This window comes from Pundamilia nyererei, unplaced genomic scaffold (assembly GCF_000239375.1).
Source record: "Pundamilia nyererei isolate P.nyererei 1_Seehausen unplaced genomic scaffold, PunNye1.0 scaffold00056, whole genome shotgun sequence".
NCBI lineage: Eukaryota > Metazoa > Chordata > Actinopteri > Cichliformes > Cichlidae > Pundamilia > Pundamilia nyererei.
In genome coordinates this window covers 320,370-340,373 of record NW_005187457.1, presented here as the reverse complement: position 1 = coordinate 340,373, position 20,004 = coordinate 320,370, and the positions used below count along the sequence as shown (strand labels likewise).

Below are 20,004 nucleotides of genomic sequence, written 5' to 3'. Positions count from 1 at the left end.
TATTCTGTCTTTCTGAACATCTGCACCATTCAGGACCTCGCCACCATTAGAGATAATATTACATTATATCATCCAGCGTTGTTCATTGGCTCTACTTTATGCTGCTGAGTACAGACTAGGCTGCTGTGTTGAATTTTTTCTGCATTTAAATACTGACAGAATGATGGATTTCTGCTTTCTGTGGGTCAGGCGCACTTTGACACGACTATCAAAAGCTGCTTTGTTGTGGCATGAAAAATTAACACCCAATCAATCGCTGGACCACCATCAGTGAGTCTCTGCCAAGATAATAACCAATCATCTCAGAGAAGCCGCTTACTTAGCTCATCCTCAGGGAGAACCAATATTGATCCTGGGCCAGACATTGCCGTCAGTAAGATACAAGGCTGTCTACAGTGTGTGTGATGTGAAGAATTACGCAAACACGCGAGTTGTTTCGTCTTTGTTAGTCATTTTGTTGTTTAGATTCACTAAAGAAGAATCTACTACATAAAGTAGTTCTGAGGATTTTCAACCCATCAGCAGGGAGAGTATCTGCTTCTTTGTGAAAGGAGAAGGGGACCTCCAGCAGGGCCCTGGTGTGAATACCTCTGGCCAAACAATCAGAAACAGACATCATGAGGGTGGCCTGAGAGCAAAATGTCCTCGATTGGGTCCTGTGTTCACCATGTAGCCTGATTGGCAGTTGCCATAGAATACCACAATTGGTAGGTCCACCACTAATGCCGTGTTCTGGGAGATCCCCCAGGACCCCATTCATGCCCTGATATTATAAGGGATGCATACAAACACATGGGGGCCATACAAACTACAGAGTACCATTTTTAATTACTTCAGTAAAATTTCTGAAAAATGGACCGGCCTGCTGGTGATACGAGAGGGGAGCGGGAGATCGACAGACGGATTGGTGCAGCGGCTGCAGTGATGCGGACGCTGTACCGGTCTGTTGTGGTGAAAAGAGAGCTGAGTGTAAAAGCAAAGCTCTCAATTTACCGGTCGATCTACGCCCCTACCCTCACCTATGGTCACGAGCTATGGGTAGTGACATACATGTGGCGGAAATGGGCTTCCTCCATTGGTGGCTGGCCTCTCCCCTAGAGATTGGGTGAGAAGTTCGGCCATTCGGGAGGGGCTCAGAGTAGAGCCGCTGCTCCTCCACATTGAAAGGAGCCAGCTGAGGTGGTTTGGGCATCTGACAAGGATGCCTCCTAGGCGCCTCCTGCGTGAGGTTTTCCAGGCATGTCCCACCAGGAGGAGGCTCCGGGGCAGACCCAGGACACGCTGGAGAGATTATATCTCTCGGCTGGCCTGTTCCCCCGGATAAGCTTGAGGAGGTGGCTGGGGAGAGGGAGGTCTGGGCTTCTCTGCTTTGGCTGCTGCCCCCATGACCCGGCCCCGGATAAGCGGAAGAAAATGGATGGATGGACCAGCCTGCTTTTTTCACTTTAATTTTCAAGGTGTTTTTAAATTCATCAGTAATTTGATAACTTTGATTTAATTCAGACAATGTGGGATCTTTCGCTCTTAACACATTATCCAGTTCATGCCAGTATAGATTTCCAGCGTTTTCCAGTATTTGCTGTTGGAAGTGGTTTTGCTTCCTGACTTTTAATTGTTTTGCCCCCTTTTAATGCTACAAACATGTTTATTACATTGCCGAAAGTGGGCATTTTAACCTAAGAGTCTATGAGGATTGAGTCAAAATCAGTGTCAAGTGGCCACTGCGGGGAACTGCAGTTTATGCCACCTCTTGCTTCATTTTTCAGCCCTGGAGGTTGGCACTTGGTTTTATTTAGCTTATCTTTTCTTTTTTTTTTTCACCCTGTTTGCACGTGTATGTGTTTGCATTATATCATATACTGCTGTGTGGCTGCACCAATGCCCTATTTAACAGCAGGATGAGAGGACATGTGGAAAGCAGCATCTGTCTGTTGATTCCAGGCACACGTGAGTTAGTCATAAAAATGCCGGCTGACCTCAATAGGGGCACCATGGAAACAAGAAGGAGAAAAAGTGTTTGTATGTGAGTGTTTGTGTGTGTGTGTGTGTTGTTCAGGTCCACATCATAGAAAGCAAAGAGTGATTGTACCAGCTCAGTGTCAAAGATGTTGGATTAACCTGAAAGATTTCAATAAATATGGGAATATTTCTAACGAGTCATTTATGCAGAGATCAAGAAAAATAGAATATCCTGTTTGGATCTTAGCAATCCGTGTCCCCCCCAGAGAAGCGTTTCAATTTGCAGTATCCTGCACATTGTAAAGCAAGTTTGGACAAGAGTAAATTTTATGTGTGTATTGGTATGTCTCAGGTTATTTTATCTCTTAGTATTGTAGACTTTTGTGGGGTTTTGAAGATTTTATCACACCTATTTTACATTATGGGAGTCGTGGAAACCCCAGTTCATACATTTCTGGAAAAGCATCCATTATCCAGCAGGGTTATTTCCTGCTGTTTGCTAACATGCTTTCCTGCATATTGATAGACATTGGATTGCTTTGATTCATCATTAGGCATAATTATCTAAGCTCTGTTGAGCAAATGCACAGGGTTTAATCTATAGTTTAGCAGAGATATGCGTGGATGGTCTTTCAGGAATTGGAAAACAACCAACTAGTAAAATATGAACATAATCATATAAGCGCAGGGGTTTTCAGAATGATGTACAGTCTGTCTCATTTCACCTCGCGTGAATATTAGCAGCCAGTAATGGACGACTCTCTTCAGGGTTATGAGAAGAAGCCATAAACCAACAAATCGCCATTTAGATAGGAAACAGATTCAGCTAGGAGCTGTTTACTTGGAAGGGTCTATTTGTTGTTCCATCCCCTGAAGAACTCTACAGCTGCCATATAATGGTGGAGTGAGAACAATTTTTCAGTATCTCCTCGTTCTGCAGCTTCGCAACACTGAACAAGAAGGGTAAATATGTTAAAGGTAAATGCAGAGATACCACAGACATGTTATTAAATAAGACTCCTGTATTCATGGTCAAGGCATATAAATATACTATTGTTTTCACATTTTTTGTAGGTACATAAGCTTATTACTCTGTTTTTTCTTTATTGACTTTAACATGCTCTTATCAGCTTCCTGCTTGTGTGTTTATATGTGGCAGGAATTACATGAACAGCTGCAAGGCATTGTGATTTCAAGTCTTGCACTTCACGCACACACCCCACTTCACACCTCTGCCAAGGCTGAAAAATTCATCATGCATCAACGGACTTCCTGCATTCAGAAAATATCCTTGGATTGTGATGTTTTCTTGAGGACATTCATTTCTCTTAACTTATATTTGTGAACATATGATCCGACTCTAAGGGGTAATCACTGTTTAGTTAGGCCTGACCCAACCTCTGGTAACATTTTAATCCAAATGTATGTTGGACTTTTTAAGTAACCGAGCTAATAAACAAACAGACAGGCAGGCAACCTGAAGCCATCAAATAACCTCCCCGTTGGAGTTAATTACGTGCTTGTAATCATAATATACAGTGATTGCATTTGAGGCTGACAGAAGCATTAGTTTAAAGGCTGAAATTTTTAATATAGTTTTGGCTCCTGTGTAATATTTCCTCTTCCCTAACCTATTTCCTTCTTTCCATAATTTAAAGTAATTTAATAATGGCTCGTCTGGGTTTACTTAATGTTGGCAAAGACCTGGAGGATGGATGGATTCTTTGAGTGAATACAACAAGTTACATTTAGACTTAGATTTAAAAAAGCCTTGTAAGTATCTTACACTCAGACTGCTGCTTAATGCAATGCCTGTGCAGACTACCGATATCTTACAGGAGCTTGTGAGAAGGCAGCCATCCAGCTGCAGTGTATGGACCCAATGTGTGGTTTGCTGTTACTTTGACTCACACACCTAATCTTGTGTATTCCCAGTCACTGCACAATCCCACATACCTTTGCGCGCATACACACTCTTGGGGCTGTCTTGACAGGTGCAGGCATGTGGAAAGGAAGAGATGTAGCCACAGTTAGTTAGATTCCTTTGCATACAAACACATGCAACACATTTGGAGCAGACACTCTGAAGTGACTGGAGAGATGTGGAAGAAGCACAAAAATCCAGCCAACCGCATGCATGTGCACACAGGCAAAATGAATAGTAAGCACACTGAAAGCAGCTGTGTCTTTCTGCACTGCAAACATTCCTCCATTGGCTTTTCTTTGTTTTACCCATATTTTTATTACTGGTTGTTCCACCTTGCAGGAAGCTGTCGTAGCACGCTTGTTTGTGCATCCCAGTGTGAATATGTGTGTGGAAGAGGGAGCAAGTAAGAGAGACGGAGCAGGAGGAGGGGTGGAAAACTGGCTACTGTGAGGCTCAGTCACATGGGCATGCACGAGAGGCAGGCAGGCAGACTAAGAGAGGCTGGCTATCATTTGAGCTGCAAGCACCAAGTCAAGCTGTGAGGATGCTCTCCCACTCCTGTACAACCCTGGCTTATAGGTATTAGCTGTTAGTGTCTCAGCTGGCGAGAGACAGTGAATCATAGTGTGCTGGTTAGAAGAGGAAGTCTCTGCAGAGTCCAGGCTGAAAGTCATGTTCACTCTCCTCTTGTTCTCATTTAGCCTGTTGTGAATTGTTCACAGTAATGCGCACTCTGAAAATTGCTTCCTCGGAGGAGCAGAGCCAACCCATTTTAAACCATCAAAAGCTTGTGCACATTTAGACGCTGGGATCTGGTAACATTTGCTGCATGAAAAACAAAATGAGCTTCCCTTTTACATTTCCTTCCACCACCTGAGATGTTTTCACACTTGCACTGCAGCTTTTCAAGACATTGTCCATTAATTGTGCCGAATAAAGCAAACACAGTTGCTTCTGGACAACAGTAGAAAGTGATCCCAAGGTAATTCTCCTGAAATTGTTTGCAGCTCAACCCAACTTGTACTTAATGGCTGATTCTGTGCCACCTTTTACAAGAAGGTACACCCTCTTTCAGTTCTAAGCTTTTATGTATCAGGACATAATGAAAATCATGTGGTTGACTATTTTACCAGAAAAAAGTGCAGAAGCGGTGCATGAAAAATTAAACGTAATCACCTTTAGCAGCAGTAATCTGAAATAATTGTTACCTGTATGACTTTATCAGCCGTTCACATCATTTTGAATCTTCTTTGAAGCGTTGCTTCCGTTCATTAAACCAGAGCATTTCAATCTTGCTGATGTATAGATCATTGCAGCACCTTGATTCATTTCTTTTTCTTTTTCTAACTCTAGAGCGCAGGTGTTGACTCCAGGCCTCGAGGGCCGGTGTCCTGCAGGTTTTAGATGTGTCCTTGATCCAACACAGCTAATACAATACACAGTTGGGGCGATCGTGGCTCAAGAGTTGGGAGTTCGCCTTGTAATCGGAAGGTTGCCGGTTCGAGCCCCAGCTTGGACAGTCTCGGTCGTTGTGTTCTTGGGCAAGACACTTCACCCGCTGCCTACTGGTGGTGGTCAGAGGGCCCGGTGGCGCCAGTGTCCGGCAGCCTCGCCTCTGTCAGTGTGCCCCAGGGTGGCTGTGGCTACAACGTAGCTTGCCATTACCTGTGTGTGATTGGGTGGATGACTGGATGTGTAAAGCGCTTTGGGGTCCTTAGGGACTAGTAAAGCGCTATAAAAATACAGGTCATTTACCATTTTACAAATTGCTAAATGACCTCCTGTCATGTCTTGGGATTCTCCAGAGGCCTGGTAATGAACTAATCATGTGATTCTGGTGTTTTGACCCAGGATGATATCTAAAACCCGCAGGACACTGGCCCTTGAGGGCTGGAGTTCAACACCCCTGCTCTAGAGTCTGAGATGCAGCACTTGGGGTTTGTTTGCAGTTTCTCCAAGCATTGTATGGTTAGATCTTGGGTGGAATTTACTGGAAGGTTCACTCTTGGGAAGATTGGAAGCTGTCTTGAATGTTTTTCACTAAATAATCTCACTATATAACGATGGACTTCACACTGTTTGGAAATGGTCTTATAACCCTTCATAGAACCCTTCTTCTCTAAATCATTGCTGTCGTCTTTCCTCCTTGGCATCATGTTAACACACTCCTGAATTCTCCAAAAACCTCACACCTGAGTTTATTTTGATTAGCAGTACCTGGCTGATCCTAAACCTCTTTATTCCCATGTAAGCAGTAAGGATGTACTTTCTAATACACTGTTTCTGCATTTTGGTTAAATTTGTGGTAGATAAACAATTCAAGATTAATTATATTTTTGATTATATTTTTGAAAGAGGGTGTACTTTCTTTCACGATGGCTGAATATTAATTGAAATGGCTGAATGGGCTTTCACCCAGCTGCTCCTCTTGTGTCCTAACGGCAGGGTTGCATGTTTCTAGGTGTGCAGCAGTGAGATTTGAAAGCAATATCTTCTCCAACAAATTCAGGCCTATCACCCTGTCATAAGCAATGAGGAACTTTCTGCTTTCCTCAGCGGTACGGGATGTGTTGTAACCTTACTGACACAATACCACAAGAAAATCTTTTAAACATTGCCGCTCCATCTGTTTCCCAAAAGTGAAAAGTAATCACATAAGCAAAACTGGTGTCCTCATCAAAGTGTCTCATCAGTTGTATTCATATCATCATGTATTTATTCCCAACTGTCAGGCTGTGTTGCTGCAGTTTCTCCATAAATTCCACCATCTGGGCTGCTGAGTGTGATAGCAGTTATGATGATAACAGTAACAGAGTGAGGCTGATTAATTCCCTCTCTGTCCGAAGCCATCTCTGAACCACCCTCTTCATCACTTTCCACTCTTTCTTTTGCTCATTTTCCGTTCTCCCTTTCCTGTTTTCCTACCCTTCTCTCCATTATTATGCTGAGTGTTATATATGTCTATAATTATGTCTATTTCAGGCTTTCCTGGTGGAAACAGGACTCTGATTGCCTTTCTCTACTGTTTACATCCTGTTATTAGGCTGGAAATGATCATAACATGGCAGATACTGCTTTACTTCATGTATTTACTGGTATGATTAGTATTTACTAGTGTAGCACGTTGTCACCATACTAGAACTGTTTATCTAATATGTTTAAGCTTGTCTCATGATATGCGGACGCACCTGCACGGCATCTGCAGATCACACCCACGGTGTTAAAACACGGGGACTCAGGGGTTGTTGCTGTGGTGTGATGTGCGGCTGGCAGCTTGGGAGCTGCAGCCAGTGTAAATAAATAGCTCAGAAAATGGATCTGTGGTCCCGCCGTGCCTTATTCATGCCACAGAGGCATATTGAGTTAAAGTTAAAGTGAGTTCATTAAGAGAGCTTGCAGTCACACATGTATCTGTGAACCTGTACTTGGGCTGGGGTGGGTGGACTGTAAATGTCTGAATAAACCTATTGGCATTGGAACAAATAAATAGGATACATTTTGGTGCATAGTCTAGCCAACCATCACACACATGGGCTTCAGTGCCGCCTGCACAGCAGAATAATCAGTTGTAGTTCATGAGGTTTTCTAAAGGACTTCGTGCCCTTGATGTTACTGTTTCCTGCAGTCACTCAGTCAGGCCCCTGCTTGTGTTTGACACTGTCATTACATAATGTTAGGCTGCTGCATCCACCCTGTGGGATTCATCTTTGTCACGGGAAGGACTAATGATGCTGAGTAATGGAGCCTCTCTGTCACAGAGCGACTTACAGCCAGTGCTTTGTCTCTTCTTGTCCCCTCTCCTACAGATGCAGCTGCTAAGAAAGCCTTCATCACAGAGGTGAGCCACCACCTGCACCTGTCGCTCTGTCTTTTACTTTGCTTTTTGTCCCATACTATCCCACTATAATGGTTTCATTTGAGGCTTTTAATCGGTGCTTGAAAACCGCCTCCAATGTCACTACAAACAGCACAAAATATTTAAAAGCATTAGTGATTTTTCTTCTTGTCTGTATTTATAGGACACAACATTTTATCAGCATGTATCCTTGCTCTCTACATACATATATACAGCTACATTTAAACTATCCTGAGTTTGAATAAGTAATCCTTAGTGAGGCAAAAGCTCACTCCACCCTTCTCTAAAAACATGGTTTATGGCCCTTTTTTATTCTGCTCTTCTCTCCAGTGTCAGCGAGAGCAGATATGATCATCAGCACAGAGCCCTGCCTGCACGTTGTTCAAATAGTTTTGTTCGGGAGGGGCACCCAATTAGAATAAAGGGATGTTTTCCTTAAGACATTGGAAGAAGTGAGGCGCTGCACTAAAGCCCAGTATGAGATAAACAGGAATTATTCTGAGCCGCGACTCAAACTCAAAGCTGGAAATAAGCATAATAAGTCTTCTTTAATCCTCCTAATTTGATCAATCCCTTTTATACACCGCTCATTTTAGCAAGCCCTAAAGTATTGCCCAATTTGTTTAATAGGAGTGTGCAGATTATTTAAATCTACTTAAATACCAGTTTAAACCAAAAGCTCAGTGACCATTACGTACAGTGGCTCTAGAATTATTTGCAGTGGATAAGATCCTAAAATCATTACATCAGCTCCATTACATTAGCTGAGCTACAGTCTGTATATCGCTTCAAAATGACAAACATCAGACGTTGAAATTGCTGCCATTCAACGGTCTCCATTCATAAAGAAGTGCAAGTACTGCTGACCGGATTATAATAGTCTGCTTCTCTCTTCTTCTTATCAGATGGCCTCATCCTCAGGCCAGCCTGGTCAAGGAAAGAAGATTGGACACAGAGGGGTGGACGCATCAGGGGAGACTACTTATAAGAAGGTGCTATACTATACAGTTTCTGTTTCTAAGAGTGACCTTTGATATGCTATCGAAGAATAGTGCTATGTCTCTAGGTGTTATAAAATGAGTTTTCCTGCCCTGTTACACCCAAAAAAGGTTTTAGAGGCCAGAGGAAAATAAAGATTTTTCTTTCAGTCAGTTTTATTATCAGAGGTTAATTTATCTAAGAAATATATGCATTTTCTGTTTGTCTGGTAATCAGAAATATGAAATGACATGACGCAGACTCATTGCCTTTGTACACTTTATAGATGATACCATTAGATTCTACTGAAACATTTCTAAAGAGCAATCTCAGACTGTCCTGTGAGGTTTAGAAGAAGATGAAGAATTTCATTTTTGCCTCCTCCACTCCCTCTTTTGCAGACCACATCATCAGCCTTGAAAGGTGCCATCCAGCTGGGCATCGGTTACACAGTGGGTAACCTGAGCTCCAAGCCTGAAAGAGATGTGTTAATGCAGGACTTTTACGTGGTGGAGAGCATCTTTTTCCCCAGGTTTTGTTACACCCAAACACCCACTAAAGCCCTCTAGTGCACTAATAAGTGGAATTTTTTTAATTTATTGACCGGATGTTGTTATCCTAAACTTTTAGTGAAGGGAGCAACCTTACTCCAGCCCATCATTTCCCGGATTTCCGCTTTAAAACGTACGCTCCTGTGGCCTTCCGCTACTTCAGAGAACTGTTTGGCATCAGGCCGGATGACTACCTGGTAAGAGTTCACTCGTCTTTGTCTCTAGATCCAGACTACGTTTAAGGTCATTGAAAACACTTGAGTGGTAGCAGACCAATCAAGGTTGGTAGCAGACTTTCCTTTATTGGTTAAAGCACTCTTTGATTTGAATCTACACACACCTTATCAATAACATTTATATCCTTCAAATGTCCCGAAAGGACGATTTTTGACATTTCACCTTTTTTCTAATTTTAGATATAAATAAACTTCTTTTTAACGGCCGATAGTGGCCAAACCGATTTGACCCAGACAAAGGCATCACTGCAACTTGTTGGGGTGGAGGTGTAAACAACAGAATTAGAAGAAAAAAACTCTTGATAAAAAGTGGGATCTTAGTAGAGAGCTAAGTGAAAAGGAATGTGGACAATAAGCCATGAGACAGCATCTGAGAGGGCAGAGAGGAGAGGAGAAGAAGGCTGGAGAAAGAGAAGGCAGGTCTGGAGCTTGTCTCTCTTCCTCTGTCTGGGGAACCTGGAGGCTGCATGATTCAACGCTCTGCATATACATACACTGATTAGTCAGTGTTTTTGCATGCTCCATGTGCACTTGTCCTCAATGCATTGGTACTCCAACCACGTGGAAACACAGCATTGTGCTGGCTTTTCTCCCTTTTCTCTTTCAGTCAGCAAGTCATCTGGAGACATTTCACCACTGACTGGCTGTACTTATTATTCAGATTTTAGGTCGCAGCATAAACTCAAAATTATAATATGAATCTAGAGTCCATATTCTCTTTTAATTCTTTTTTTAAGCATTTCCTTAAGCACTTGGACATAACATAGGACAATCTAGTTGATTGTCTTAACTGGTAGATGGTGTTAATTGAACGGTGCTCAACAAATCCTGAATTGAAATTTTTAGAAAATGCAGCAGCAGCAGAGGAAGTGGTATACAGTGGTCCCTTGCTATGACACGGTTCACCTCTCGCAGCCTCGCTATTTCGCTGAATTTTTTTTGTGCAATTTTTCATGCTTTTATTTATTTATTTATTTTACTGTGCATTACGTTCTGCATCCTGATTGGCGGTAGACTATTGTCAATCAATCTTGTGCCATGTCTCCTGTACAGTACAGAATGCGTTCACCTTCTCAAATTAATATAAATCTTCGATTGCTAGCAGTGTGATTCCATAGTGCTGCACTAAATGTTTGTAAGTTTTCTCCCCAACAAATACAACAATGTTGATTAGACGTTTTGCACCATCAAAGGCAACCGCGGGTGCCTTTGGTTTCATTCTATAATACTGGACTTATTTTCTACAAAGGTTTGAACTTTGAGGGTTTTTAAACAAGAGAGAAAAGTGTGAAAATGTTCATGCCTGTCTGCGAAAAGTGTATAAAGTGTGTAGTGAGGGGTTTTACAGCCTTACAGCATCTATAATAATACTAAAAAATAAAGTTGACTCCTTTGCGGATTTCACCTATCGCGGGTTATTTTTAGGACTTAACTCCCGATAAACGAGGGACCATTGTAAACCTCACTAACCTAAGGGGTCAACACTTTAATTTGGGACATAGTCAACAAAACTTTCAATGATTTTTAAAATCAGATATCACTGATATTTCTGTACTTGCACACTTACGCACTGACGACCACTGAAATTAATTTAGACAATGCTTCAAAAGTAAGGCCAAAGTAAGATTACATTACATGATCGCTGGTCGTTGGTTAGACGTGCTACAGGAAAGACTTAATGTTCATGTTTAGTGTTCAGTCTGCTGTGGATTTTTGGTTGTAAGTTTAAAAAAAAAACAACTTTCACTTCAACTGCAAGGCTAAAATTTATGGGCATAAAGTGCTATAATAGTGATGATGATGATACATGCTATTTCTATATAGCATCTTTCTAAACCCCAGTTACAAGATACTAAAATAGCAGCATGGAAACATTTCTGAATGCATAAAAAGAGAGAAAAAAAGACAAAATGATGACAGAAATCATTAAGAATACATAATAAAACATTATGAACAAGCCAGGTGCTGTTGTAAAAGCAGATAAGTGACGGATAAGAGTCAATTAAAAGCTCAAATTTTAATCTAGAACATAATTATTCTGTGACTTATGAACTGAAATGTAGTCTCACTATAAAAAAATTACTGTATATGAGCCATTTCTGCTCACAGGTAGCTGATGTTGTTAGAGTTCATTAGTGGTGGATGTTAAAAAGTAATTTGTTACAGTAGAAAATTGCTGCCATTAAAAGGTAATTTGGAGGGTTAACGGCTTTTTGCATTACCAGAACACTTTGGTCGTATTTCCTCTGTCTCGTAACCAACAATAAGCTTGTTAGTGTTGCTACGAGTGACAGCTTCAGCCATTGCTGTTGTGGGGCTGTAGCACTGGCACCATCTAATCCAGCCTTTCTAACAAGTCACTCTGTTATGTGTTACCACCAACTAGTTATTCATAGACAAATCATTAGGGCCTGGCAGAAGAGATAATGTGTTGTTGACACATTTGTGGCGGCAGCTACTGATTTTTGTTATTTCCTGTGGACCTGCCAATTATGGGCCTTTCTGTTTTGTCAGTAAATAGTGATAAAGAGATGTTAGATTTTCTCACACCCAAAAAGACAAAGAAAGCTTAAATAGTCTCTGCAGCAGTTCTGTTTGCTGAAGATTTGATGCTGTTTTATCACATCCCTAAAGAGACTTTCTCATCTGATAAATTAGACATCTTAGTGTAGGGCTGTGACGACTATGACCAAAATCTCATATCCCGATATTAAGACATCTATCGTCCGATAACGATATTAATCACAAGAATGTAACATTTACTGTAAATTCTGTGAATCTCGTGCACCTCGACTTGGTGAAGTGTTTCCTGCTGCGCGTCATGTAGCTGGAGTCGAGTGTTTTAACCGATGCATGAAACTATACATTTTTAGACATAAGTTGTAAAGGCCGCCGTTTTCTTTGTGAGTATTTATTACACGGCGTGCTGCGGGGAAAAGCCTGTTCTAACGTTTGAGTCTAAGGTTTATTTTTTAGCACCTGGCGGCTCTTTTTAAATTCTCATCCGTAAATCTGCTCTTTCACGTGATTCAGTTTATTTTGAAAAGTCTCAACAGGATCTTGAGCTTTATTGTGAAACTAAACCAGCGGACAGGCGATGGTTTTGCCGTCGTTGTTGCTAACGACAATGCATAAAAACAGGGGCTTGTCCATCTGTAGTGTGGTTATATTAAAAATAAGAGAAAGAGAGAACTTTAGGAAATTAATATAGCCACTACAGTGACCATCAAAACCATGAAAAAATATTGCCCTAAACTGTTTATTTTACGACACCACAAAACAAAAGATAGTGTAAAATGAAACTATAGACGTTTTTATATCGTTATCCGATATATATCGTTATATCGAACAGCCCTAGTGTGAAGATGAGCCTCCCAACTGTTTGCTTATTGCTATTCCTAGTCAGCTTCACATTCTTATCCTCCCGTCCTGCTTAGGTGTGTTTTAAAATGTTGGAATTGATTCAGGAGAATGTTCAAATGTGAGTAATTAGCGGAAGTTGGATGGGGAGTGTTTGTATAAAAAAGGTTACAACGTTGGAATTTTAAAAGCATGTTCTTTCAGCTTTGTGTTTGTTTCCATTGTAATTCTGTAAAATATATATTTATTCTATGTCCTTATATGTCCTATGGCCTTTTGTGTTTCATTAATATTCAAATTTGGGCTCTGTGTCTCAGCATGCTGGTGTTTGTGTTTGATTTCCAGTGTTTATGTTTATTATCAGCACTGCAGGCAACTCCTCATTTATAGATTTGATCCCCAGAGAGACAGAGAGTTCTAGTCAGCGTGGTATCCTTCATTAATATGTTGTTAACAGGAAGGTATCAGAGGAGATGTATAATGAAGTGCCGTAATTATTTTTCTGTGCTTTTTTGTGTTCCACTGGTAGCGTTTGCATGGATTGCAGTAATCTAAAAGAACCAGATGGGAAGGGTTAAGGGGGATCTATGCGGGGAGAGGTGAAAAGGATTCGGTCCACTCAGCCAATTCCACCTTTATGGCAGCAGCAGCGGCTGTGATACAGAGCTTACGGAAGCAGTTAAAGTACTTAGGCGAACTCTTCTGAGTCATGGCTCAGTCAAATCTGAACACCGTTAACAATTTACTGAGTCAGTGTGACTCACACTGACTGAAGAAATGATCATGTTCCATGACTTTGTCGAATAGACTGCAACTTTAAAAAAAACATGTTTTCTGTAACTTGTCTACGAAGTTGCATTCAGTTTCAAAGTAGTACAATTTGTGCGTCTTGCAGACAAGTACTACTAACAGCTAATTCAGTGAACTTTTACTTAGTACTATATCCTCTACGTAAACAATTGTAAGGTCAAATTAGCTCAATATTCTTTCTCATCTATTTAAAGTTATATTTATAGTTGTTTTGTTTAACTTTTTCATAACATTGGTCATTTTTCTGTGTGTAACCCTGCAGTACTCCCTGTGCAACGAGCCTCTGATCGAGCTGTCCAATCCTGGAGCGAGTGGCTCAGTCTTCTACCTTACAAAGGACGATGAGTTCATCATCAAGACTGTGATGCACAAGGAGGCTGAATTCTTACAGAAGCTGCTGCCTGGATACTACATGGTAAGCAGATTGTGTGCATGACAGCGTACCTAAAATAATAATAATAATGATAATCATTTTGTGCTCAAATGGGCGTGTCCCACCAAAGAAGTTCAAATGAACTGCCACAGCAGCTGTTCTTCCATGTTTTATTTATTTTCTCACTGGGATTTGGCAACTCTTTTCAGGTTTACGTTAAGTAACGCACACTAATTTCTTGTCGTCAAGACACACAGATTCATGAGCACTGGATAAAAGGCAGGGAACCCTTTGTGTACTTATGCATGTTTGTTTGAAGACACCACACTTTTTAACAAATCCATATTTTAATAGAGATGCTTTGCATGAGTCGTAGTTCAAAAAAATAACCCTTATTTATCTTATGCCAGGCTTTAGTGCAGCCTCTATCTGAAACAAGCTATTTAGCTCCCGTTTTTCTTTCTTTAAGGCCAGCCTGCATTTAAGGAAACTTTTATCTGATTGGCTACCCTTTTTTCACAGCTTCAACTGACCATTTTAGGGATATCTGTTCTTAATGACATCATAAAAGGCCAAGAGTAGAACGATTTGTCTATTAGCAGTCTGAAACCTGACATTTTGGCACACAGGGATTACTTCTACATGCACTGACCTCATCATTTGAAATATTGGCTATGTTGAAAAACTGTAATAAGGCATATATGGAAGAAAATAAGAAAATCGTGAATAAATAATAGGTTATTATTTATTATTATTTCATTTAAATACTAACTTCTATCCCTATGTTTTTTTTAAGCTCTCAGGTTTATGTAAGATCCTGGAAATGTTTCCTCCAAGCACAAACCTTCAAATAAAGCAGACTTAACAGCTTTTATCTTCTGTGACTGAAACCTCAGGCCATAGGATTTCATAAGAGACTGGCTGGTGTTTTTCAGTAGCCGGATGTACTGTACTTAAGCCTGACAGAGCATGACTTCCACCAACAGTAGCCCACTCCCACCCCCTCCAAAACTTCACAGCCTCTTTCTGAAAGAAGTCAACCAGCAACAGCTCCATGTATGTCCATGCTGCTAATCCAGCCTCACAGGTTCATAGCCCTCGCCCTTGTGTTTAATAATGCACCGACAGCTGCGGGCAAAGTCCACTGCAGGAATTTGTTTAATCATTTAAGGAAGTTGAAGTCTCAGCGCATTTACTGTGACCTTTTCCATCGTTTTGGTCGTGCTCTGAAACATTTTCACAGGTGTAATTGGTCTTAAGCGAGTGGTTTAATAAAAGCGGAGAGTTTCGGGCTGTAGCCCGAGGCAAGAGAAAGGGGAGGGAGGTTTTAAAGACTCTCAGAAACACGACACAGGACAAAAAATGTATGTTTGGACATTGAGAAGTAGTTTGAGTATTGTAGACTTATCTGTATTTTAGGCAAACACATAACAGACAGCGTACAAGCAGTCATTGGTGGAGCTCCACATCTTCAACAGCTGACTGGCTCATGGTTGTGGGCTGAAGACTCTGGCTCTGGGCAGCATGCAGACCACAGTGATGTAACTGACTTCGTGCTGCCACTTCTCTCCCCTCTGTTTATTCACCCTTCTATTATATGGCTTGTCCTTCGTGTTTTAATGTCTTGTCACTCTCCAAAGAGAGCCTCCTGCTGCTGTGGCTCTCTCAGCGTGATTTCTTTTCCTTGATTTCCCCCTCTCGCTCTGTCTTTGTGTTTAAATCCTTCCTCTCGTTTTTCTTCTCCATCCCTCTCCTCTGCTCCCGTGCCTCACGTGTTCGTGTTGTTGGCTCGTCACCGCTCTGCCCTCGTAACGCTGACAGAAGGGTTGTGTGTGGCTGAGGGCTGAGGATGCTCTTTCTCTTTTTGCTGCTCTTTGTAGAAGCTTTTCTCATCTGAAGGTCATTCACCAAGTACCTAGTCTTTTCAGCCACATTTTCTAGTCATCCTTCATCTCTCCGGAGTCTGTTCCTCTTTCTCTCTCCTCTTGCAGTCATTTTTACCCCTGATTGCTGTGTGTTACCACTATATGGAGCAGCCCTCTGTTTTTTGCACTTCTCTCATCTTTCTAATGGGACTGAGCTGGCCCAAGTCCCAAGGTCAAAGCAGGTTTATAACTGAGGAACCAGCCAAACTAATTTGTTTGCATTGATTCTTGAAATATTTGGCATAACCTGTGATACAGAGGAAAGTACTTGCTAAAGAACTTTTTTAAAATGTCCTTGTGTGCCTTCATCTTGTTATTGCATTTGGCTTAGCTAAAAATGATCTAAAGTGCTTTGTGTCTTTTCATTTCTGTTCAGTGATAATAGTTTGACTGTGACTTTGCACAAAAAAAAATAAAACAGTCAGATATGAATTCAGCCGATTACCCCTTGTAGCCGGACTCCTCAGGCATCGCTGCTCTCCTTCCACAGCTGTTATTTTTAGATCGCTCTGTGTAAGTCCCCTTCTCATCACTTGCACGTGAGCATCTGCAGTTTCCACTGGATCTCCTCCAGTGTATCAAAATAGTGATTCTTCAACTTGACTTACATTTCTGGGAAATGGAAGAATAGCAGGAAGCCAAATCTGGCAATCAGGTTGATTAGTAAACCAGAACTGAGTTGGAGTGGCTTCAGCTCCAGATTTTTCAGTGTGTTATTTATTGGCATACATCGCAACTCAGGTTGTTTATGCTGAATATTCTCCCTCGGGTGCCTCAGCACTTTACAAATTTCACAGTGAATAACCTTGTAAATATTGAAAAAAAGGAAAAAAGCAGCAAGAAACAACCTGGGTGTGCACACCGACGACCTTTACGCTGAAAACTCCTGTTTGGTCTTTAAGTCCTAGACAGAGACAGAGCTCTCGCTATGACATATGTTCTTCGAGATGAGAGTCAAGTCAGTTTGATGCAATACATTCAGCTCAATTTAATTAATTTAATTTCTTAAAGTTCTCTCTTTCTCTTATATTTTATATAACCACACTACAGATGGACAAGAGCCTGTTTTTGTGTTGTGGTTAGCAACAACGACGGTAACAGCATCGCGTGTCCGCTTGTTTATGTTCCACATCAACCTTTCACAATAAAGCTCAAGATCCTGTTGAGACTTTTCAAAATAAACTGAATCACGTGAAAGAGCAGATTATTTACGGATGAGAATTAAAAAAGAGCCGCCAGGTGCTAAAAAAATAAACCTTAGACTCAAGTCGAGCTGCCCGAGATTCACAGAATTTACAGAAAATGTTAAATTTTTGTGATTTATATAATTCTTATATCGGGATATGAGATTTTGGTCATATCGCACAGCCCTATTACATATTTAAATTTTTACCTACAAACCCACAAAATTTCATGATTGCAGCTCATCTTATAACTGCTGTTGAGGCATGAAGAACTGTAGAACTGTAACCATTAATTATTTGCTTTATTTTTAATAAGTAATTCAAGTCAAACATGTAAACAAAATCACAACATAAAAATTCACATCATCGCACTGAGAATGATCAAAAACCTGTCAGTCATACTTTCATTCTGACTGTGTGCTCTGGTGGAGCATCAAAGGTTTTTGTTCTTACAGTAAATTTAAAAGCTTAAATTCCGCTTTGATACGACTCTTTCCCGAGTCGTGCTTTTTAAGTATGATTTTCTTCTCCTGTGGCTACAGAATCCAGTAACCACTTTGATATACATGACATGGCACTGTGAGAAAAACCTTCATTTCTGTTGGCTCTCTCTGTTGTGTAATGGATCCTGGTGCGATCAGGTGGTGAATATGTAACCGTAGCCAAAGTGTGTGTACACTGAGAATCATGTGTTGTTTGTCAGTCAACTGTTTGCGTAACATGTATCAGCTATCCTCTTCCTCGTGTATGTTTCGTTCCGTCACGTTCCCATGAGGAGAAAAATGCCTCTTTGTGTTCAGTGGCGTTCCTTTTTGTGCTGTTTTTGAAGCTTTTATTTAAACTGAAATGGATATCATTAATCAAAAGCAACAATTTCTGTTCCAGTGTCAGAAACACTGCCTGAAGTCATACAACTTCTAAAAGATATATATATTTTTGTTACATGTGAGCTTACTGTACCTCACACATATTGCATTTCGGCTCAATCCCTCACAGCGTCTCCTTATGGTGTTCATTTCTCATGTTCTCCCTCTTTTCTTCTCATCTCCAGAACTTGAATCAGAACCCTCGCACTTTGCTGCCCAAGTTTTTCGGCCTCTACTGTGTCCAGTCAGGTGGCAAGAACATCCGTGTGGTTGTTATGAACAATGTCCTCCCCCGCGTGGTGCGCATGCACCTCAAGTACGACCTGAAGGGCTCCACCTACAAGAGGCGAGCGTCCAAGAAGGAGAGGGAGAAGGCCAGGCCCACCTTCAAAGACCTGGACTTCATGCAAGACTTGCAGGATGGCCTGATGATGGACCAGGACACTTGCAATGCCCTGACCAAGACCCTGCAGAGGGACTGCCTGGTGAGAAATATGAATATACAGCTAAATGCAAATACTAGTTTTAGCTTTTTTACTTATGTTTTCTGTTGAGACAGACAGGAGGGGAGGAGATGGTGAAGTTGGTTTGCTTGTTGTGATGCAGGATCCGTTAAATGGCTCATAAAGAGTAATGGTAGATGAAGAAGCATATAAAAAGTCTTTAAAAAGAAGGGTGGGGAAGCCCATGATACTCATGGTGCCCTGATCGATAAAAGAGGATGGATGAGAGTAGACAGGGGAGCTGGAACGGAAGAAAAACTTTTCTTGAGGTTATGATGTTTGTCATTCCCAGGACCCCTTTCTATAAATTAGAGCTGTGTTACGAGTACAAGGTTTAACGAGGTGTCTGGTCTGGTAGCTGGCTGGCTTTTTCTCTTGTAAATCACTGTCTGCTGTTTCCATTTACAGTACTCGGAAAGCAGTGTTTGTGCACTCACTGGCAGTCAAATACATTGTTTATCAGTGTGGGCATGCCCGTGCACCACTCTGTCTTGTGTATAGCATTAACATCTCCACGGTTATTTGTTTTATATCCCTCTTGGGGACATGTTAAAATAATAAAAAATAAAAGCTTTCAGTCAGGATTTAGAAGCTGCGTGTCTCATAGGTACTGCACGCTGACAACTATCTTTGCCTGTCTTGTGCTCAGGTGCTGGAAAGCTTTAAGATCATGGACTACAGCCTGCTGCTTGGGGTCCACAACATTGACCAAGCGGAGAGGGAGAGGCAGATGGAGGGCTCCCAGGGTGACAGCGATGAGAAAAGGCCCGTGGCCCAGCAGAAGGCTCTGTACTCCACAGCCATGGAGTCCATCCAGGGGGGAGCTGCCTGCGGAGGGTCTATTGACACAGACGACACGTGAGTTTGGCCAGAGAGGAGAACAGCAGAGGCTTTTGGGAGTGCATGTCTCCGACTTCCCGCATTTATACGAGCTAACAACCTGAAGGATAAATAACAATGTTAGAACTTATTCATCTACCTTTATCTCTTACTCTCCCTCCTAAAGTTATTCTGCTTTCAGTAGTTACGCTTCTTCTCTCTCTTCAGCTCTTGGTTCCCTTTTAATGCTCACACTTGATGCGACACTTTAGTTCCTTCAAATTAAATGTAAACCATTTCAGTGCTTCAATTTCAACTGCTTTCAGCCTGAAAAGATAATTGCATCTTTTGGTGCTGCCTCTTAGAGCTTAATATACACAACTTCAGACAAATTCAAAAGAAATTGAAGAAAATGCAAACTTCAGATCTTGCCCGTAAAGCAATCAGCGGTTTTGTGTCAGAAGTCCGAATGTTGAGTTCAGTGTAGATTAAAGGTTCAGCAGAGACTAAAACCCTGCTGACTTGCTAAGATGCAGTTAGCCTTAACAAATCTGAGTATTCATTAAAGTACCCTAATACTCTATAGTCTTAGATTTAAGTAGAAAGAAACCAACATTTCCTGCCTTTATAGGCTTATTCTCATAAGCCAAATTTCTG

The 20,004-nt window shown here is 41.3% G+C and overlaps 1 protein-coding gene across 3 annotated transcripts in view; it reads left to right on the top strand.

Annotated features, from left to right (window-relative positions):
• Window positions 1-20,004, top strand: part of pip5k1ca (phosphatidylinositol-4-phosphate 5-kinase, type I, gamma a) — a 52,140-nt gene that overhangs the window by 13,692 nt on the left and 18,444 nt on the right. For all 3 annotated transcript variants that reach the window (XM_005733975.2, XM_005733974.2, XM_005733973.2), the window contains exons 2-8: window positions 7,693-7,724; window positions 8,648-8,734; window positions 9,122-9,252; window positions 9,351-9,468; window positions 13,940-14,092; window positions 18,211-18,510; window positions 19,178-19,386. In XM_005733975.2, the coding sequence (XP_005734032.1) occupies window positions 7,693-7,724; window positions 8,648-8,734; window positions 9,122-9,252; window positions 9,351-9,468; window positions 13,940-14,092; window positions 18,211-18,510; window positions 19,178-19,386 (1,030 nt within the window). The remainder of the gene's footprint in view (window positions 1-7,692; window positions 7,725-8,647; window positions 8,735-9,121; window positions 9,253-9,350; window positions 9,469-13,939; window positions 14,093-18,210; window positions 18,511-19,177; window positions 19,387-20,004) is intronic.